A 22,704-nucleotide genomic window follows, 5' to 3' on the forward strand; every position below is an offset into this window, starting at 1 on the left:
CAGCCCTGCCCTTCCTCTGCTGCCCTAACCCATCTCTGGCTAGTCCAGCTCTTGGGGACCCCCCAGTCACAACTAATGCTCCCCCAGTGATGACCCCCACCAGCAACTGCACGTCCAGTTCCCGCTCCCCATCGCTCTGCTCTGCCACGCAGGCTCCTCTCCACCTGCAGGCCCCCGGCCCTTGCTGATCACTCCTGGGCTTTGCCGAGGCCTCCCCAGTTCCACAGACCAGACCTGGCCTGGACCCAGCTTTTTTTTAGCCTTGGGCTTCCCCAGACACAGCTGTGCCCCTCCTCACCCCCAACTCCCCTTCTGTGCTAAGCCTGGATTCAAATGCTGAACACAACAGCCAGTCCTAGCTATACTGTGTGGTTTGGGGTTAGCGTCTTTCCCTCTCCTGGCCATGGAGCTGTGTTCAGACCATAAGTAACTTATGATCAAATTAATATTTGAACCCCATCCTTCAGAGAGACACAGATCTCTGTACCTGTACTCCCTGCTCTCATGGGAAGACAGAGGCCCAGGGCCTCCATTGAGCTCAAGGGGAGATAGGAATTTAAATGCCTTGAAAGATCTGGGCCAGAGTTATTAAAACACTAATCACATTAGTAGAAAGAAACCCAAGAAAAAATACCTCTCTGTCAATGGGAAACATTTACTTGGACAATTGAGTGATAGGAAATCATGGAAAGAATATGAAACAAAGAGATAGGCCCAAGCTGAAATCCCACAGCTAATTCCCCTGTATTTTAGGGATATTCAAATCCAAACTTATTGGCTACCCAATCTCTGCAACAAGCTGGAACCAAAAGTCCAGAAGCCAGTAGCCCTTAAGCTTGAGGAAGTTCAGAATTGGGCCTAGGTGTGATGTTTGTACATCAATCCCTTTCTGAATGTTAGGTGGGGTGGAATATCTGGTGAGCTCAGGCTTGGTTGGTTTTCTCACAATACTGGGTACAATCAAGGCCATGAGGCTGAGCCTGCTTCTGTTAAAGTCAATAGCAAAATTCCTGTTGACCACATGGGATCAGGAATGGGGCCTGCACCTTGGACATTGATCCCACTACCTAATTGCTACTTTACAAGGAGGCAACATTTGCAAACTGCGGTTCCTCCTCTTCAGCAACATGGTCTGTATTTAGGCACCTGATTATATTGGCCTGATTTTCAGAGATCTGGGCACTCACAGCTCTCATAAATAATAGGAATGAATATCTAGTTCTTATAGCACATTTCATCCATAGATCTCAAAGCACTTTGCAAAGGAGATCAGTACCATTACCTTCCCCACACCCCCATTACAGATGGGGAAACTGAGGCATAAAGCAAGGTAATGACTTGTCTAAGGTCAGCAGGCTAGTGGAACAGTCAGGAATAGAATCCAGGTCTCCTGAGACCCAATCGGGTGCCCTATCCATGAGACAACCCTATCTCCACTGTATACTGGAGGGCTGCTAGTGACGCTGACCTTGAGAAATTCAGGCTTAAACATATTGCCCTAAACGCGAATGAGCCCAAAACACCAGTCGAGCATATCAAAAAATCAGTCAGACTAAACAAGAGTAAAATCTCAGAACGCTGACACTTCTCAGAAGAGATTCCTTTCCCCTCCCACCCAGCACACTGTGCTTCTGTAAGGGTTAAAGGCAAGAAAGAGGCATTTTATTTCATTTCTTCAGCCTAGTTTTCTTTTTAGATATTTTTTTTATTTCCAGAGCTACAGTGGGGAGTGAGAGAAATGGCTGGCTCAGGGGCTGGAAATGAGCAGATGCTGGAATATGGGCATGTCTAGGATTGCCCCACAGCCTAAAGCTTCAGGATCTCCATGTGGAATTTTTGGGATCTCCCTCCCCCCCCCATGTTTTCTGGAGAACCCAAGTTTCAATTTAAACAAAGAAAACAAAGCTCCCTTCAGCCTGTGATTGAGCCAGAGATCTTGGAAGACACTCAGAGAAGTGTGAAATGCCCCATTCACCTCAACTGGGTATGAACTCTCTCACCTAAATAGCATCATCCAGAGGTGGCAACATAGTTAACTCCTTCCCTGTTGGTCACCTAGCTAATATGCAGTGCCAGGGTGAGTACATTCCTGCCGAATGCATTTTAATATGGAAAGGCTGCAAGGTGCAAAGCTGTAAGTGCCTGGCTGTTTTATGAGATATTTGATTTTGGGGATCTCAGCACAGCACTGCCCCTTGCCCCTCCCCAGGGGACAGCAATGCCCCAGCTTAGTGCAGGGGAGGTTCCCTAGCCAATATTAAACCACTCTTGCACCATTGTTTACACGATTAACAGGCTACCTACATCATCCCCCTGCTCCAAGTCCCCCCTCTGCACACACACCCCTCTTTTTGCCTTACAGCATCTCAGATCTTAGCTGGGTGGGACCTAACCTTTGGGTCAGTGGTTTGAGTCTGGCCCAGGGCCTTGTCAGCCATCAGCTTTGGAGCTGTGTGGTGACTGTAGAATGGGTTCTGTGAAATGTGCTGTCTGGGGCTGTCTGTACATTTCTCAGCAGACAGGGACCCATATCACATTAGCCTCCCCCTCTTCAGAGTGGCCAACAATGGAATGGGCCACGGAGAGGAAAAGATGATCCAGTGCCTGGGACTTGGCAGACCCTGCTCTGCCACAGAACTCCTGTGTGACCTTGGGCAAGTCACGCCGTTTCTCGCTGCCTCAGTTCCCCACCTGTACAATGGCATAACAGCATACTACAAAAATGGGAGCCATACAAGTGCCTAATATAGATGGCGAGAGGCCAAGCCTGAAGTGTGGGGAAGCTTGCCTGGCCATTGCTGGAGATAAACAGAGGACTTCAATCTCTGCTCCGAATTTTTACAGGGGTACATGGTAAAGGATACATGCAGGGCCGTAAGTCAGTCTCCTCCCCATCTCTGACTTGGCCCCTCACTTCCCACGCTCTCAGTGGCAGTGTGGGCTGGCCATGCGTCTCCTTGGATGCTGAGGGCCCTGTCAACAGCACAGTTAAGCTGTCTTGCCACTGGTTCCAGAGGGCTGCACTTCTGGCTCCAGCTCTCCCTTTGCTTTCAAATCAAAGAGTGGGGTTGGGTGATCTGAAGAGATGACTCCTCACACCCACCAATATGCCTCCGAGACAGTGAGAGCGGGGCCGTGCACAGCGTTGGTGGTGCTGGGATAGACGTCGGAGTGAATTCATGTCATATGGATGTTGCTCAGTGACGCTTGGAGAGCTCATTTAAACGGCTTGAGGTTCACGTTTATGACCCAAGGGGTTAAAAGCCACAGCACTTCCTTGGCCACAGAATGCCTGCAAAGTGACTGTGGGCCGGGGCTGGTTAATTTTAACAAGGCTTTGTTCATGAGTGGTGGGGAGGGGTGCAGGGTTGTGAAAAGGCCCCATTTAACACACCTGAGCAAGGACTGGGTTCTGTTTGAAGCTGAACTCCCCCTTTGATGCGATTAGAGAGTTTATCAGCCCTTCTCTTGTTTCCCCACTGCCACTAGCAACCACTCTCCCCCTTCTCTCTCAAGCAGACCACTGGAGTCTCCCTGCAATGTCTCTCTCTAATGTATCGCAATTGCCAGAGCAACAGTGTGTGTGTAAAAGGAACAGGAGGACTTGTGGCACCTTAGAGACTAACCAATTTATTTGAGCATGAGCTTTCGTGAGCTACAGCTCACTTCATCGGATGCAGGGAAGAGATGAATCATCTCCCAGCAACTCCAGGCTTTTTACCCCCTGCAGCGCTGCTAAAGAGGACAGTGTCTTCTCCACATTCAGGGGTCACTCTGTTTGTTGAGTTAGGCCTGGGAGCAGCCTCCTGGTACCGACTTGCATCCAGGCTCAGATAGCTGCTAGAATGTCTCTGTATAAGGGGCCAAATCTGAACCTCATGGCGCTTGGATACAGGCCCAGATTTATGAGTATTTGGATCCAGAGCACTGGTTCTGCCCATCACAGAGCTCAAACGTTGGGATTTTGACCTGTCTTGAACAACAACACCTGTTCACCGCGGCTGGACCTAGCCACTTGTCCGACATGAGCCACTGAATGGCCACAGTAACAAAATTCAGGAGCTACTGAAATGCTGGATTCACACCATCAACCTGTGCCGCAGTCAACCCCCTCTTGCCGCATTCAGGTGGGATTAATGGCTGCCTTTAGCCCCTCTGTAAAGCTGCCATAAAGCCCCCTTAGGAAATACCACAGCATAGAGGAGGCTTCCCCATAATAACACACAGAACCAGTGTGACTGGCTCTGGAGCACCCCCTCGAGGAGCCCCCAGGACATGTCTGCTACAGACTAGGGGGCAGGGGGCGTTGGCACAGGACGAAGTAGGTGTGGCCATGACTTTCCTACTCCAATCCCCAGCTATTTCCTTGGCTGTTACATCTTGCAGGCGTCACTTGAGTTGCTCTAAACTGTGCCAGGAGTGCTGTGAACCCCAGCAGCTCCAGGATAGGGTCGGCACTTTGTATTGCCTCCTGGTCCCTGCACTGGGCTCAGCACCAGCACACAGCTAACTGTAGGCCTGTCTCTTATGCACGATGAATATTTAACACAGCCCTGAAGTCTGAGACCCTTGTGTATGTAAACTTGTATATTACACACGCTGGATTAGCTGTGAGATCTGCACGCGACTCTGTGTCCGACTCACTAAAGCGCTGTGTCCGTTCATAGCAGGATGTCCCAATCTACTAGTGGGTATTCTCCCAGCAGACCACGAGGCTAAGCTTGCTGAAAAATTATTCATCGTTGATTGTGTTTTCTGCTCCACCACGATTTTGAATAGTTTGCATTTCCCAAGCAGCGTTCCTTGGAGAATCTCAAAATGCTGCCTGAACATGAATGAACTATGCCTCAAAACACCACTGTGAGGCAAGTATTATTCTCACTTTGCAGATGGGGAAACTGAGGTAATTGGCTAAAGCTCACACAGCAAGTCACTGGCACTAACAGCTGGGAATAGAATCCAGGTGTCTGAACGCTAATTAACAAAATCCTCACTGGCCTAGAAACATGTGTTGACTGATTGTGCAATTTTGCCAACTAATGGCCAAAAGTCATAAATGCTCCTTCAAGTGAAAGTAGCAAGAGCCAAATTTTGGTGCCTGACTGGTATTGCTCACAATGGCTCCAGTTTTAGGGTGACCAGATCTCCTGATTTTATGGGGACAGCCCCAATTTTTTAATCTGTTTTTTATATACGCTCCTATTACCCCCCACCCCCGTCCTGATTTTTCACATTTGCTGTCTGGTCACCCTATCCAGTTTTGGCCTGTGGGTGGCCAAACTGATGTTAGTGAGGCCAGGACAGAGGTGGGCAAAGGTATTTTTATGTCAAGCACCTTAGCAAAATCATAAGAACATAGGAATGACCATACTGGGTCAGACCAAAGGTCCATCTAGCCCAGTATCCTGTCTTCCGCCATTGGGCAATGCCAGGTGCCCCAGAGGGAATGAACAGAACAGGTCCTCATCAAGTGTTCTATCCCCTGTCACCCATTCCCGGCAATCTTCTAATGAGATATAGGTATTTCTCCATGTATTGGCTACTTGCTGGTGTATAATCTACAAAAAGTGCCATGTGCTAGGAAAGTGAGTTTCTGCAGAAACTGGCAGGAGAGTTGAGAGTATATTTACCCACACTGGAAGTTGGCCAGGACACCAGGGTTAAAAATGGGGGGAAATTTTCATCCCTAGATCTCAAAGCACTTTAAAAAGGAGGCCAGTTATCTTTATTCCAATGGGAAACTGAGGCACAAAGAAGTGGTGACTTGCCCAACCAGGGCCCTCATTCTCTTTCTTTCCATATGAGATCATTTCTGCCAAACTCACAACCCCCCAGTCCAAAATGAGTCACTGTAAGTGGCAATATATCTAGCATTTGCCCCCACTTGTTTAATGGTCTCATTCAAATGATGGCAATTTAGTACTGTTTTAGTACTTCCTTAAAGGGAAGAGCACCCCCTGCTGGAACACTAACACCTCTGTGATCATAGAAGGTTTCCCATCCATATACAGAACACACACTTTTCTGCTGAGCTGATATAAAATCTGTGACAAGTCTAGCCAAAGGGGAAATAGCTGCAAGCTAATAGCACCTCTGGAGCCCGTTATAAGTGGTCAGTAATAAAGCAAGCCTGTTCTCCGGAGTGACACTAGGATACATTTCCTAATGCTGCTTGGCAACTGATTCCAGTGTTATGTGTCTGCCAATGACTAGGAAAAAGATTCTGCCTAAAACAATTAGTACTCAGGGACTAAACTTAATTTCCCTTTATCTGTCTCTTTCACAGCTAGCCTCAGATCACACTGGGTCCTCCGTGAAGCAGAGGCCTTCGTACTTCCCGCCAAGATCATGAAAACTACACTACCTCCACTGAGGGCCCTGGAGAACTGACGACTCCATGGAACTGCAGTGATCCCAGCTGGCTGTGTTAGCAGTGATCTCATGCTTGGAGGAACAGTGCAAAGCTCAGTGAGTTAGGGCCCAGAGCTTCAAAGGTATTTAGATGGCTCACGGCTAATAGGAGTGAAGCACCTAAATACTTTTGTGAATCTGAGCCTAGGTGTGTATGTGTTTATTGTTATTCTATATCCTTTATTAGTTTGAGTTTATTTATGATCATGTCTAACTATTTATGTATCTTTGCATATGTAGAATGGGAAAGACATGCCAAGCCACTAAAAAGAATCCCTGGCCTGAAGTCAAAGGGTCCAGTCCTGCAGCCCCTATTCACAAGAAGTAGGCCACTGCCTTGACCCTGCAAGCTGCTCCGTGCAAGCAGACACTACAGCAGCCCTAGAGAACAGCTTTCAGAATCAGGTTCACGGGGCTTCTCAAATAAGTAAGAACTGAAATAGGGGGCCCTCTGCATAGGCAGGCCCCTGTGAAGACCCAGTAAAGTCAATGGAGCCTTCTGGGATGCATGGAGGAGTTTGCAGGATCAGGGTCTGAAGCTATGTACCTACTTATTACACCCCATTATTTCTCCTTCTTTCTCTATTGATTCATCTCTGTTGATTTCTTCACCTGAGTCCTTAATGACCTGTTATTATTCTGTAGTATTCTTTATTATTATCATTTATTTATATAACCATAGCTATTTACTATTGTTCCTCATTTTCTCATCATCTCTCTTTATTACCCTATATTGATTAGTCCTCATTATGCATCTTTCTCTGGCTTTACAGATGTGTCAGACTCTGTTGATTTCAGCCCTGACTCTGCTCCCATTAGCCTTTATCTTTGTTAATTGAAAAGGAGGACTTGTGGCACCTTAGAGACTAACAAATTTATCTGAGCATAAGCTTTCCTGAGCTACAGCTCACTTCATGGGATGCATTCAGTCCTTTGTTAATTGGTATTCATCCCTCTGCTGATCGTTTATTCATTATTATTATTATAATAGGGCTGAACTGAGGCCTCTCAGCCCCGCCGCAGACCCAGGGGCCCCTGCTGGCTCCCCAGCACCCTGACGGTAGGTGAAGGGAGGGACTTAATCTGCTTTGTTTATCCCTTCCACGTGTTTCTCTCCATGTGGCTCTAAGGGGGCGTGGCTAAGCAGCCCGGAGTCAGTGATTGGTGCTGGGCATTCGGAAGGGGCGTGGTTAGGTTGGTACCCGCTCCCGGGCCAGGTTTAAATGGACTGGGAGGCGGGGGCGTGAGGAGCGTAGCTGCTGTTCTCCCGGGGCTGTGAACCCAGGTAAGCACCCGTCGTGTAGGGTTTTGTGCCCCGGCTCGGGGGGTTCGTAGCTGGGCTTGTCTGTGCCCAGTTCTGAGCTCCCCTGGGATCCTGGTCTTTTCCCTGCCCCACGGGCTAGAGATGGGAGATTGGGTGGGGAGGGGCAGTACCTGCCACGATGCCTCTGGCAGGAGGGTGGGGTGGTGACTTTCTTCCCAGACCTAGTCGTCAGCCTGGGCTAGGAACAGGCTAAGGGTGGCCTGACGCATCTTGTCATTGACTTCCTGAGTGAGGGACTGTTCCCTTCACCCCTCCCCTCTGTGAGCTCTGTTGTACTGGCAATCCCAGTGCTCAGACAGGGGCCCTCCCCCAGTGATGTAGGTGCTGTGAATTGGGCTGAAGGGCAGTCACAGGAGGCTACTGTTCTTGCATGATCACTGGCTAGAAAGCACTCGGTGCTGGCCGCTTGGAAGCAGTTCAGAGGGACTGGTCTCCGCTCAGATGGGGCGGGGGGGGGCATGATAAAACCTCCTCCAGGAACTGTGTCTTGTAGCTAACAAAGCTAAAGCTCTGGCAGTCTGGTCAGTGACCACAAACTCTCCTAGCCAGTTGCCTCCGGTACCTATGTATGCGGGACCAGGAGTCTCCAAGCAACTCTACTCGCTCTACCTTTCCCCGTTCATTTAGAAACCTGGTCCCCGGTTAAACCTGTACTTGGCAATAAACCTGCATCCTTGCTAGTTTTGCGGTTGCTCTGTGTGGAGCAAAGCTGAGCATGGCCCAGAGGTGGGGGGAGGGGTTGTGTGGGGGCAGGAGCCTGTCTTAAACCCCCTCTTTGTTATAGAAACCAGCACCATGGGAAAAGAGAAAATCCACATCAACATTGTGGTGATCGGCCATGTGGACTCTGGGAAATCGACTACTACTGGGCACCTCATCTACAAGTGTGGGGGCATTGACAAGAGAACCATTGAGAAGTTTGAGAAGGAGGCAGCTGAGGTTGGGACAATGGTGCCAAGCAGACTGGCTCCGAAGTGCCTTTAACTCATTCTGTGGGGCTGTGTGGGGTTGCTGTCAGATGCGTGGCTCAGTCACTGCATAAGTTGTGACTCTTAGAGCCATGAAATCCAAACCGTGGGGGTGGGGGGCGCCTGGAGAGCCAAGAGGCTGTTCATATGTCTGGGGTGCATTAGCACATCTGCCACTTCAAGGTCCTGTCTACAGTAAGGAAGTTTGCGTCAGTTTCTCTATACTGATAGAGACATGCTTAGGGTAAGCATGTCTCTAATAGTCCCTTTTGCAAGCTCCCTGCTCACCAAATTGTATAACTGTAGATTGGGGAGGGGTCTGACACCAATTGTTCCAGTTAATGGCAGTTCTAAAAGCCATGGGAATCCCACTTGCAAACAGCACCCCAGTTAAAGCAATCTTATGTTGAGGGGGAAATGGGAGCTGTTCCCTAGTGAGTACTTGTGCCCAGCCCTAAACACCTAGTGTAACTGGTGCCTTCTCCCACGCAGATGGGGAAGGGATCCTTCAAATATGCCTGGGTGCTGGATAAGCTGAAGGCCGAGCGGGAGCGTGGGATCACCATCGACATCTCCCTGTGGAAGTTCGAGACCACCAAGTACTACATCACCATCATTGATGCCCCTGGCCACAGAGACTTCATCAAGAACATGATCACCGGCACCTCTCAGGTACGGACTGGCCCTGCTCCGGGTGGAGGTGATGAGGTGCCTAAGCAGCTAGAACTGTGGCATGCTCTTATACTGTGTGCCCTCCCTACCCCAGGCTGACTGCGCAGTGCTGATTGTGGCAGCCGGGGTGGGAGAGTTTGAAGCTGGCATCTCTAAGAACGGGCAGACCCGGGAGCATGCCCTGCTGGCCTACACGCTGGGGGTGAAGCAACTCATCATTGGGGTGAACAAGATGGACTCCACGGAGCCCCCTTACAGCGGCAAGCGCTACCAGGAAATCACCAAGGAAGTGGGCGCCTACGTCAAGAAGATCGGCTACAACCCAGCCTCTGTGGCATTTGTGCCCATCTCTGGCTGGCATGGGGACAACATGCTGGAGGCCAGTGCCAAAGTAAGGAGCATGCTTCTTTCTGCGTGCCTCATGGAGGCCAGATCTGAGTGCTGGGATGGAATGACGGGCTGGGGAAGCTGCACAGAACCTATGGGCATGGGGGAACCACGCTCTCAGCCAGGGCTCTAAGTGGAGCATGGGTAGGATCTGGGGGCTCACAGAGCTTTATTTCTTCAAGGTATGTTTTTCTCCCCCATATATGGAGAGGCTGTTTAGCGCCAGGTGGGCACAAATGCCTCCTAGGAGACGCCTGGCGCTCTCGGGCCCTGCCTAGCTTCAGTCTTGCCTCCTGTCTGTTTGTAGATGCCTTGGTTCAAAGGCTGGAAGATCACTAGGAAGGATGGGAATGCTGCAGGCACCACTCTAATGGAAGCTCTGGATTCCATTATCCCTCCTTCCCGCCCAATTAACAAGCCACTCCGTCTGCCCCTGCAGGATGTCTACAAGATCGGCGGTGAGCATGGGGGGAGGAGCTCACTGGGCATGGTAGCCCCTTCTCTAGGCCACACGACTGATGCCACTATCTCCATCCCCCAGGTATTGGAACGGTCCCCGTGGGCCGCGTGGAGACCGGCTTCATGAAGGCCGGCATGGTGGTGACTTTTGCCCCCACCAACATCACCACAGAGGTGAAATCGGTGGAAATGCACCACGAGGCTCTGGCAGAGGCGCTGCCGGGTGACAACATCGGGTTCAACGTGAAGAACGTGTCTGTGAAAGACATCCGGCGTGGGAATGTGGCCGGAGACAGCAAGAACGACCCTCCCATGGAGGCTGGTAGCTTCACCTCTCAGGTCAGGGGTGCGAAAACAACGGGGCTGGTTGACTCCAAATCACTCCTTCCTGGGTGTAGGAGGCTGTACTTCATGCTAGGCCAGTCTTGCAAATAAGCAACGCTGTTTCCAACACTACTACTGTATATGTTAGTACAATTGCTCCAGCCACTCTGTTTGCATGGAGGTGTCTGCCACGGCAGCTGAGTGGACAGGGTGACCAGACAGCAAATGTGAAAAATGGGGATGGGAGGGTAATAGGAGCCTATATAAGACCCTAAAATCGGGACAGCTGGTCATACTATGAGTGGAAGAGGACAAATGGCTCTCCCAGCCTGCACAAGAGTAATCTGTGCCATGCCCTTAGGTTAGGTCAAATTAGCAAATCTGGAGCTAATCCCCGTGAACGGAAAAGGGAAGGTGTGTTTTTTGTCTTGCCCCGCCCTGAAGGACCTGGTACCAGCAGCCACATAACCACTAGCTCTCCTCCTTCCTACCTAGGGTGACCAGATGTCCTGGTTTTTGTTTTTTTAATAGGGACAGTCCTGATATTTGAGGCCGTCTTATACAGGCTTCTATTAACCCACCCACCCCCGTCCCAATTTTTCACAGTTGCTATCTAGTCACCCTATTCCCACCCCATCTCCATTTTGCCACTGTCATTGGTGCCATTAGTCGTGTAGTGCCACACGGTCATGGCAGGAGGCTTCTGAACAATAGCTGTCCACCCATAGCTGCTAAAAGTAGTCCGAGAACCACCTGAAGTTAGCTAGAGTTATTATTGGCAACTGCACTCCCTCTAACACTGTTCTCTGCATGGTTGCTACCCCTAATGAACAGATTGCTTTGAGACAAACGCCCAGAGCGCTTGCTGTGACAGCCGGTCATGTTAGGAGCATACAGTAACCGTTCCTGTCTATTCCTCTCCAGTTGTAACAGATGGATTGTAACCTCTTAAGGACAGGGCCAAGCTTCTCACAGTTCAAGTTTGCTACCACTAGGCACTGTGCAATGTGGATATTATTTTTACTTTCAATCTCATCAGCTCTGGCAAGCTAGATGGTGCTTGTACCAACAGAACTAGGCCCACAAAAATCAAGCAACGGGACCAATTCACCTTAACTACACCAGATTCTAAGATGGCTTCTAAAAAGCTTAGTCCTTAGATTCCCCACATAGCCCTCACAACAGGGGTTCCCCAAGAACAAATGAGCAGGAGAACCTTCTGCTGCTCATCCAGGTTTCATAACTAACTCCTCCTTTGCAGGTCATCATCCTGAACCACCCAGGCAAGATAGCTGCTGGCTACGCCCCAGTGCTGGATTGCCACACTGCTCACATCGCCTGCAAGTTTGCAGAGCTGAAGGAGAAGATCGACCGCAGGTCTGGCAAGAAGCTGGAGGATGATCCCAAGGCCCTGAAGTCTGGAGATGCTGCCATTGTGCAGATGATTCCTGGCAAACCTATGTGTGTGGAGACCTTCTCAGACTACCCACCTCTTGGTAAGACTATAATGGATGGGATAAAGTAGGTACTGCCCTCTAGCACTGGTACATCTGCCTTCGAACCAGGTAACTAAATTGCTATGACCAATTTAGATCACAGGGCACTTACTCTTGCTAGTGTCTGTGCAGGGATCTGTGGTCCTGGCTCTGCAGGGAACAACAGTAGTCCGTACAAGTGCTGGCCTCTGACTTCATGGGAATCTATTAGAAGCCCAGCATAAACACAAGAACTAGGGGTCACTAAATGAAATTAATGGGCAGCAGGTTTAAAACAAACAAAAGAGTGGACTTTTTCACACAATGCAGTCAACCTGTAAAACTTCTTGCCAGAGGATGTTGTGAAGGCCAAGACTATAACAGGGTTCAAAAAAGAACTAGATAAGTTCATGGAGGATAGGTCCATCAATGGCCATTGGGCAGGGATGGTGTCCCTAGCCTCTGTTTGCCAGAAGCTGGAAATGGGTGATTGGATGGATCATTTGATTGCCTGTTCTGACAGTGTCCAATGCCAGGTGCCCAGAGAGAATGAACAGAAGGCAGGATACTGGGCTAGATGGACCTATGGTCTTAGCATATGCCCTCCAACCTAGGGCTAAATCATCAGAGGCTAGACTAGGCCCTGCTGTGGCTGTAAATTCCTTCAATTCCTGTCCCAGAGCTGAGTGCCACTGAGTTAGAGTAAGGAACTGTTGGCAACCTTTGCCCAAAAGAGCCTCATGGGCTGAACAGACAAAGGAAAACAACCACCTAACACTCCTCTCCTCCGGCAGGTCGCTTTGCTGTTCGTGACATGAGACAGACGGTGGCGGTGGGTGTGATCAAGGGGGTCGAGAAGAAAGTCAGTGCAGCTGCCAAAGTCACCAAATCAGCTGTGAAGGCCAGTAAGAAATGAAGACCGGCACAATCACCGTCTGGACTTACTTGTACAGCACAGATCGCTGAGCCTTCAGCAAATGGCACTAGCATAGCCATGGGTGGGATGGGTCTGCCTGACCCCTTGCACTTTAACTTTTCTAACTGTCCTCACTGAATAAACTGCCCATTGGAAAAAGGACCATGGCTTGGTGTGTCTGTACCCACTTCCTCTGGGGTGGGCAGTCAGCCCTCTTGGCTATGTCATGGGGGACCTCTCTAACCAATGCTGGCTCCTAACTACAAACAGTGCTGGGGGGGGGCCACAATAGATCCCATCAATTTTCCCATGGAATAGCATTTCTTTTCTAGCCCCTGCACTGCCATTCAGCCAGCAAGTACAATGTCTTGGCTTTGGCCTTCTCACCCAGGAATACGTGGACCGCATGGTTCCAAGTGGCAGTTTGAAGGGGGCAGTTGCTGGGTGCTGGAGCTACCAGTAGCAGGGGCTCCATCGGAGGAGGGGCAGCATCACAGATGCTCACAAGCAGGACAAATGAGAGGTATAGCAGGAGGGGAGGGAAAGCCCAAAGCTGGGGAAACACCAGCAAGAGACCCTGAGCATCTCCTGGCATTGTGGGTTTGAATGGCTGAGTCCTCTCTGGAAAATCCTCAGAGGAGTCCACTTGCCTTTGAGGACATGTGGGGGGGAGTGGAAGTTAGGGTGAGGCACCCTCATTGCCAGTCATTACCACTCCAAGCTGGATGCTTAGCCAGGAGCCCCTAGCTGGCCCTTGTGATGGGAGGGAAGGGTCTGTGACTAGAGGAACTGATGCTAGCTCGTGAGCTTTCTCAATGGGGGGTTTCCAACAGGGAGGGGTTAGCAGAAGATGACCAAAGACTGGCAGTTTGATCCTTAGAGAACTGAGTTACTGTCTATGTACCGCTCACTCTCCTCTGGCAGAAGGTGGGTCTCGCTACTCACCTTAACAGAAGGTGAAGGGGTCACATGATCGGTCAAAGTATCTACTACATATTCATTCCTCCTGTCATGACCTCTTCCATCTAGCAGAGAAAGCTAGAACACAATCCAAGGGCTGGAAGCTGAATCTAAACAAATTCAGACTGGAAGGTGTACGTCTCTAACAATGAGGGCAACTCACCATTGGACCAACTTACCCCAACATTGACCATTTTTAAATCAAGATCTGCTTTTGGAATGATTTTGGGGCAGTTCTCTGGCCCATGTTATGCAGGAGTCAGACGAGAAGATCACCGTGGTCCCTTCTCGTCTTGGAAGCTATGAATCTGCTTGCAGCAAAAAAAAAAAAAAAAAAGGGGGGGGCTTTTGGGGTGTCTAGATCTTCTACTGCTAGCTTAAAATGGTGCCCTGGCTTCTTTTAAGCCACCTCTTAAGGTTTTTTTATGGCCTATTTCCCTTTGGGATACTTCCCTCATTCGTTGCCTCCTATCTTGGGTCACTCCAGCAGGAACAGAAATGGTAGCAACCTGCCTTTATTAAATGCCACACATCTTCACCACCATGGGTGATGCTGGCCCTTGCTAAGGAGCTCTCTAGTTCTGAGGCTCCGGGCCGTACTTGGAGCAAAGCCTCAATTGAGGTGGGGAGGGGGGTAGACCCTTGCAGAGGGCCACTCTAGAGCTAGCAATTCTGGATTTTTGGGAGCCAGGTATCTGTAGCACTCCTCCTCGCAGAAACCTCATGACTAGGCCCTGGCAGAAGCAGACCTGGGAACAGAGATTCTATCCCCTTCACAAAAGGGAATGGGAGGAGCAGGCCAGCAAGGATCATCTACCCTCTGAAGTGTAGCCTACGCTTAAGTTAGCCTGGATACAGTGCCCTTGGGTGGGGAAATATCCATGGCACCCTGAACCCCCTAGTTCTGCTGAGCTAACACCGGACACAGATGCAGCCAGGTTGACAGAATGCCTCCGTTGACCTAGCTATGATCACTCAAGCAAGCGGAGTTCCTACAGCAAAGGAAAAACCCTTCTCTTGTTGTACTCTGGGTATGCTACGGGGCCATAGGTAAGCTGCTGTAGTGCTTCTAGTGTAGACACAGCCCCCTGAGCCTACCTGTGTGACTGCAAATCAGGTGAAGAACTCCCATGCCTGGGATGGGAACAACCCAGTCAACAGCTTGACTCTAAGGGGAAATGACTGCAGGCTGACTGCTAGCAGGGAGTAGCTGGCATGCTCAATAGCCACGCATTGGTCTTAAACCTCTCCCACCTGTGGGTTTCTGAGGGGTAGACCAAATTTCCCTGTGTGCATGGGATAGCTTCTGTAACTGGTAGGGAGAGCTGCACCTACCTCAAGGCAGAACTTGCCTTATGTCTTCTAATCTGAAAGTCCTTCTGCTCCCAACTCTCTAGGGATGCTAGGTGAAAATGAGGACAGCCTGTGTTATCTTGAGGGTTACTCCTCTCTGGCATGAGGACACTTGCATTGGACATGTAGGCTTGTTCTGGGAACCAAATGCATGGAAAGGCTCCGGCTTGGTCTGTCCGATTTTGACTGTCCCTCTAACGATGAAATGGCCCCACTGGGTGCTTTTCTTTCTGAGGCAGGAAGAAAATCAGGGCAATAAACTAGCTGGCTGATTGACTGAGAATTTATTAATGACTCCAGAGACAAAGGTGGTAGCTGAGAATTAAAAAAGAAGTAATGCTAGCTGCAGCTGGTCTCTGACAAGAGCAAAGCCCAACGAGGGTGGCCAAACGCAGCCCGGCTGGAACTGCGTCAGTGGAGTTCCACCAAGGCTGTGGCTGGACCCTGTCTGGATAGATGAGACCCCATGGCATGTGAGGGCTGAGATGTGCCCTCTGGCCAGGAAAGGGGCTGAATGAGGTCTTTGTGGATCTCAGCTGGAGAAGGTAAAAAGATGGTATGGCTCCGCTACCCTGCCTAGGTGGTGTATGACATGGCAGCAAGGAGGAATGAACTAGTATTAAAGAATGGAAGAGCAGGCATTCTTCATGATTCCCACGGGCAAGCAGCTGTGGCCGAGCCAGGAAGAAGGGAGGATGCCAGTAGTCATCCAACAATTACAGCAGAGCTGTAGCTCACAAAGGCTTATGCTCAAATAAATTTGTTAGTCTCTAAGGTGCCACAGGTCCTCCTTTTCTTTTTGCAGATCCCCTTGTAAGCTAGGGGTCCTCTTATGGGTCAGCATCCAAGCCCCACACTGCTTGGAGTCAAACTATGCCATTCAGAAGGCTACCAGGAGACCACAGAGCGATGGTGATTTTCTGCAAGCCACAATGCTCCGTCTTTCCACTGGATGTGGGGGACATTTATCTGCCCGACTTGCGCCTCTAAGGTCTTGTCCCACTTCTGACCATCTGATGGTTTTGCTACGTGCACCTGCCCACCTGTACAGCTCACACTGAAATGTTTAACAATGATCCCAAAGCACCCCTATATCGTGGACTTGGCCTGTCCCCTAGCCTGTTGTCTGGGCCAGGTCACGTGATCATTTTCTGTAACGTTGCTATCAGGGGGCAGCATGTGAGAGCTGCCTGGGTTTGAAGGCTGCTTTGTATCTCTGCTCCTCCTAGCCAGGACAGAAAGCCATTTCCCCAACAGCGTAGAGACTGAGGCCGCACATTTGGAACCCAGGAGCTCCTTGAGGTCTAGGTCCTGTTCTGCCACTGCCTTGCGGGGTGGCCTTGAGCAAGTCTCTTCACCTCTCTAGCTGGCTGGGCCCCAGTCTCTAAAGCGGGGCTAATAATGTATCTCTGTCCCAGGCTGCTGGGAGGATTCCCCGGCTAATGTCTGTACAGCTCTTTAAAGATAAGTACGATGGAAATGCTAATTACTGCCATGAGCGGGATGCAGTGAGGCGTTTCGCTTGCTGGCTGCTTTGGGTTCCCTCTGCCCATTTCCTAAGAGGAAAGTGAAATGAGCACATTGCTTCTTAGCCCTGCATTTTTTTTTATGACTAAGGGCAGCATCCCTCTCTTCTGCCATCAGAGGTGGCTGAGGGGGGGGATCGGAACAGAAGCACCAGAGACTATATAGTATCGGGTGAGTTAGAACATCTGTGGTTTCTTTTCCCTCTAATTAGTCATTAGGGAAAAGAAACCTGGAATCACAATAAACACCTGGATTCTCTTTGAATCTCATAGGGTCCAAATGCAAGATGGCAGGCCCGACTCTAAGTGAAAGCTCTGCGCCCCTCAATGTTACGCCTGCCAAGAATAGTGGGGTTTGGAAGGGTCCTCAGAGGAAGGGCAGAGCCGGCAGAAGCAAAGAGCCGGGAGACACAGAGACGCCAGCCTGCGAGCCCTGTCCCCATTAGAAGCAGCAGAATCTTCAAACCTCAGGGCGAGGAAGCAGTGGACCCTAGACACTTTAGGCTCCCATGCTCTGGAGCCCTGGCACCCAGAGCAGATGGAAGGTGGAGTTGGACAAGCTCCACAGGAAAGCTGCAGGTCAGGGAATCTCCACTGGACCTGCACTGTTTGGAAATGGCCGTTCAGAAACGCTCCAGACTTCACCATTTTTCCGTTTGATGATCTCGCAGCATGTGGTGGTGGAGCTAGATGACATGGGTTATTGTCCTCCCTCTCCTGACTCTTTGGGAGTTGGGTGAGTGAGTCGGCTGTGGGGCCCCAAATTAGGGGACCCGCACCTTTCCCATATTGGACTTTTAAAAGTGCACGCATTTGGCTGACTAAGAATAGCACCCGCACTTACACTAATTCAGCTAAAAGGTTTCCAGGCCAATGATCCTCAGGCTTCAGGGTATAAACTGCTCACCAGCTGAGATCAGGAGGAAATTACCTTCAGTGGTAAAATACTGCACAATAGCTGAGTCTATGGTAGGTGGGAATGGGGCAATGCTTTTCTGGAAGTATCTACTGTCAGAGACAGGGCACTGGGTTAGATGTCCCCCACCCCTACAATATGGTAATCCCTACATTCCTGATGAATCCAACACTATGGGAGGAGAGTGTCCTATTACCTGAAAGCCATGGACCTTCTCCTTGTCGTTAGCAGTGTCCTGTAAGTGCGCGAGGCACTGCAACCACAATGAAGGTGGGTATCAGCCATGCCAGCGTGGCTTCTCTTATGATTGGTCTGAATTAACAGAGGTGCAGCATCTCGCAGTACAAAACACACAAACCAGCCTTCCCTTACACTGAGATAAAGGCAGCTCTGACCCCCTTTACTCCAGCTGACCTCACAGATCTGATCTCGTTTTACTCCTCTTTCCGGCTCCCTCTGCTCAGCCAACTTCCGCTATTCCTTTTTGCAATCTTCCCCCTGACAGCATGAGAGCCTTCTCCTCTGCATTACCCACTGTGTGGAACTGCTTCTCCACGTCTCCAACTCCTCCATCACATTTCAAGTCTCCTTTCTCTTGCACTCCTTCATTTCTCTTTCTGCCAGAATCTTTTAGGACAGTTTGTAAGGCTGATCCTGCACAAAAAGAGGCCCAGCTCCTCCCCGTATTGGAGTTTACCAATGGAAGAAGGATCGGGACCTAAACTTGCATTGTAGAAGCAGTAGCAGCATGGTTTGATATGGAGGAAGCTGGCTGAACTGCCAGGGATCTCTCATCTCTAATGTTTCCCTTTAGGAGACCTGGGGCAAGTCTGTTCCCAAGATGCCTCCGCCGATCTGAGTGAGAAACCAGGGTCCTCAGCTGCAATGCGAACCTTTCAAGACTGGAAGAAAGACAACCTCACCCGGATTAAAGCGAGGGCAAAGTCCCTCCGCCTGAAACAGCTGGATGTGGCCAACGCAGTTGATCTTCTCCATGCCTTCTTCCGCCAGTTCTTTAGCTACCTGAATGAATGTCCCGAGAGACCCTACTTCAGGGACGTGAGAGAACTGATGACGGGGAGCAGCTATGAGTTTGGGAAGGTAACAAGGAGAGGGAGGGTAGGCGGTGGGAGCAGTCAGAGCCTTCTAGGGCGACAGCAGCAGGGAAAAGGGGAGGTAGGGAATGAAAGCAGGAAGGAGGGATGAGAAGTGAGAAGGGATGGAATCAAGGAGATGGGTGGAGGAAAGGAGAAGGGGGGATTAGCCTGAAAAGAATTCAGCAGCATCTCCAGTAGGTGACTCTGTCTACAGCTCTTGCCCCCAAATGGGTTTGATGTGCTGCTGAGCCTGCCGATTCCAGATTATATTCAGTACGCTGAGGTGGAGGGGTACAATGGACTCTTCTACACCCTGACTCTGCTGAGAAAGTCCCGCAGCTTTCCAGCTGCCTTCCTGCTGGAGGATGGGCAGACTGTGTCCCCTGGGAGCATCATGACGGAGTTCCGGCAGCACTTGGATCAGTTCATCAAAGTGTTCTACTCAGGTGAGTGTCCCCGTGCTGGGGCTACCTGGATCCCCCCTTCCACCCTGACCTGTGACATCTCCTGCTCTTCCAGGCCTGAGTCATTCTTAAAATAACAGTGGCTGCAGCATAGCTCAGATAGGGGCTAGGCTGAGACCCACAAGCTCATTTTCACAAGCTCAAGTAGGATTTGAACCCAGGCTTCCAGAGGTGAAAGGCCGAGGTATTAGGCCCTTGAGGATCCTTCATACTACACAGAGATGAGTGCGTTGGACTCCATCTCCTGGGGAAAGCTGTGGGTTCCTCACTAGGAGTCCTTCCCTAAGGGATTTAGTTGAGTTTCTGGTGGGTTTGGTTTCTTTGGCTGACATTGATCTAAACACAAACAAGCCCCTTGATGAATTACTGCCTCTTTCTAAACTCTCCCATTTGTCTGTCCACTGTCTGTCTGGTGCCTCAGTGCCTTTTCCTGGATGGCAGATGAGGCTGGAGAGGAAAAAGCAGAACGGCCCAGCGGTGCCCCTGGTGATGGTGGACAACCGAGGTGACACGTTCATGTCTATTGACCTGGTCCTGGCTCTGGAGATCTTTGGCCAGTGGCCCAGTTCAGACGACGAAGGAATGGACATTAAGCAGTTGTTGGGGGAGAAGGAGCAATATCTGAGGAAGACCCTCTATTTCATTGCTAAACAGGCCCCTGGTCAAGATAACAAAGGTAACTCCCTCACCGGAGCCGCTGGCCACCACCGTATGTTCTCCTGGGAAACTGCTTAGGGATTGAATTGTCAGGCTGAGGCCTGGGGATGGGTGTAGTAGTGTGCAGAGCTGGGACAATGAACACCCCTTCAGGGGACGGAACCCACATAGCCCGCGGGGCCAGCGCCCCCTCCTGTCTTTTCATAGCACTGCCAGAGCCGCCCGTATGTTCTCCATAGCCCACTATGGTAAATGCACTGGCCTTAGCTAGTCTCCCAGAAGAAAAGCTGCAGAGAGTCAGCAGATAATATTTCTAGCCCCTGGTGGGATATGCCGTGCTGAGACAGGGCTTGTATGTTCTGGAGACCTCAGTGGAGCCCATACATAACATGTATTGAGGGAAATTATGTCTCCCCCTTTTCTGTTCAGTTCAAGTCCTCGACCTAGAGCTACCCCACAAGGGAGCAAGAGGCATTCCCAGGAGAGTGGCAGGCATGGGAGGAGGAGGGGGAACCCTGAGCTGGGGAGGGGTAATGCTGGGAAGAGTGAGGAAGCCCTGGGAACCAGCGAGGGATGGGGGTGAGCCAGTGGCCTGGGGCTGTTTGGTGAGCTTCACAGTTAGGGGTGACTTCTCAGGCAACACTGGAACCAAAAATACATTACAAATGATCCTATTTCCACATCACCTGTAACAGTGTCCACTGTTGCCCTGGCTTCTGTGCCCAGCTGCGGGGGGGCGTAGGCTGACACCGGGGTTGCTGTTATTTCAGAGACCTGGAAAATTTCTTTCTCTCATGTGGAAAAGGAGATTTTGAAAAGCCACACCAGCACCCGGAAGTGTCAGACGACCAAGTGCCGCAGGTACGTGCATGTGGCAAACCACTGCCACACCAAGTATGTCCGCAAGTCTGGAAAGCCAGGGCTGGGCCAGAGTCTTTGTATCCCCCAGTTCTGGTCGAGACAGGCCAGACTAACATCAGGTTTTGTTGGAAATAGTTTACTTTCTTTGTCCTGGAAATCCTGACTTGAACCTGGACCCTCTTCTGTTAAGTACTTAGAGATCCTTGCATAGCAGGTGCTATGAAATGTAAAGCATTGCTATCAGCTGGGAGATTGAGTGTCTAGAGCACAGGGCTGGGAATCTGGACTCCTGGATTCTATTTCTCTCTCTGCCACTGGCTCACTGCAGGGCCTTGGGCAAGTCACAGCACCTGTCTGTGCCTCAGTTTCCCCCCCTATAAAATGGGGGTAATGATCTTGATTTGTGTAAAGTGTTTTGGGATCCTCAGCCGGAAGGTGCAAATGAAGTATAAAGTATTATTAATGAACATGATGATGCATTTGAAGTATATTCATTTCCCTTTACAGCTAGTTAGGCGTGATCTATGCTCAACTTCTATCGAAAGTGAAATAGCTGAGACTTCAATAGTGATTTAAAAACAACAACCAACAACTACTGAGCTAATAAGGCCTATACTGAAATCAATACTCTGTCACTTGCTTCAGCTGCATTACCTCCCCTCTTCTCCATGCAGACCTCGTTAATTAGAGCCCAATCCTCCAAACACTATTACTGAGCATAATGCTTACTTTTCTGAGTAATCCCATCCGTCAATGAGACTGCTCATGGTATGCCTGGCAGTAAGCATTTGCAAGATTGGGCCCATTGACTGTCAGCTCTCTGGGGCAGGGACCTTGGGCTAGATTCTGCTCTCAGTTACACCTGCATAAATTTAGTGTTGCTATATTTACCTTCATTGACTTACTCTGTGGAAGCAGCATTTGTCCCCTTTTTTATGTTCTTGTAGGTCAAATGTCTATCACACTGTGGCCCCCAGGCCCTTACTTAGGCAAAATTCCCACTGAGGTCAAAGCCTGAATTAAAACAGAGTAAGGAGCTTGGGATTTGACCCAATAGTAACAGAAATTGCTAATGCCAAGAATGTGGCTTTCCCTTCTCTAGGCCAGAATGTCTGCAGATGCTGGAAAGTCTTTTGGGAGTCCTGAAGACAGAGCACCCCTTGGAACTGGCTCCTTTGAGTTCCTACCATGCTGAGACCTCTTTCTTTCACACGCTGCTGGAATGGAAGCAGGACCAGGACGGGAACCCATCCAGTGTTGCTCCCTGTTTTGAAAGGGTCCGGGCCAATTTCATTCAGCAGGTGGCAACCGCTCACCTGCCTCATTTTTTCATTCCCAAATGCAACCTGTTTGGCACCAAATTCTTTCCGCACAATGACCTGAAGTTTCTGCTGGCGCGCTTAAGAGAGAAGCAAAAAGAGAAGCAGTCAACCACTGTGTCCCGAAAGAAGAAGGTCGCAGCCCCGCCACTGCTGGATGCTGATATGAGCTGGCCTCTAATGATCACTGTGGGTCTGATGGTTCTGGTGTCGATTGGACTCTCCCACTTTGGGACATAAAGATTCTGAGCGCCTACCTTTCTATTTGTAAGGACTGGAGGAGTCTGCTGAGAAGTGAATTGTTAGTAAGTGTGACAGGACGCAAAAGAGCTACACAATCTACCACATTGCAGGATCCAGTTATAACACCGCTGTTCCTCAGACATGATAAAAACACACCCCGTAACGTGGCTAGGATCAAAGCGTGCTTAAACTGTGCGCCTGAACTTTGCAGGGATCTAGCCCGGTTCAGGAGTATGGTAATAACACGATTCCATCCTGTCTATGCTGCAAGACCAAACCATGATTTAACTGTGCTATAACGCAGTCCTACAACGTGGGAGCTTTGGGTAGCCTAGCTACACTCTAACTAAATCTGCTTGCAGATGAATCCAA

The 22,704-nt window shown here is 50.1% G+C and overlaps 1 protein-coding gene across 1 annotated transcript; it reads left to right on the plus strand.

Annotated features, from left to right (window-relative positions):
* Positions 1 to 7,671: 7,671 nt before the first annotated feature.
* On the plus strand, positions 7,672 to 12,944 carry LOC144277161 (elongation factor 1-alpha, oocyte form). The gene is made up of 8 exons (XM_077837763.1): positions 7,672 to 7,696; positions 8,520 to 8,674; positions 9,196 to 9,375; positions 9,470 to 9,766; positions 10,070 to 10,220; positions 10,304 to 10,560; positions 11,807 to 12,041; positions 12,815 to 12,944. The coding sequence occupies exons 2-8, from the start codon at positions 8,531 to 8,533 to the stop codon at positions 12,934 to 12,936; spliced, it is 1,386 nt and encodes a 461-aa protein (XP_077693889.1). The 5' UTR covers positions 7,672 to 7,696; positions 8,520 to 8,530; the 3' UTR covers positions 12,937 to 12,944.
* The last annotated feature ends 9,760 nt before the right edge of the window (positions 12,945 to 22,704 follow it).

This window comes from Eretmochelys imbricata, chromosome 19 (genome assembly GCF_965152235.1).
Source record: "Eretmochelys imbricata isolate rEreImb1 chromosome 19, rEreImb1.hap1, whole genome shotgun sequence".
In the NCBI taxonomy this organism is placed as follows: Eukaryota; Metazoa; Chordata; order Testudines; family Cheloniidae; genus Eretmochelys; species Eretmochelys imbricata.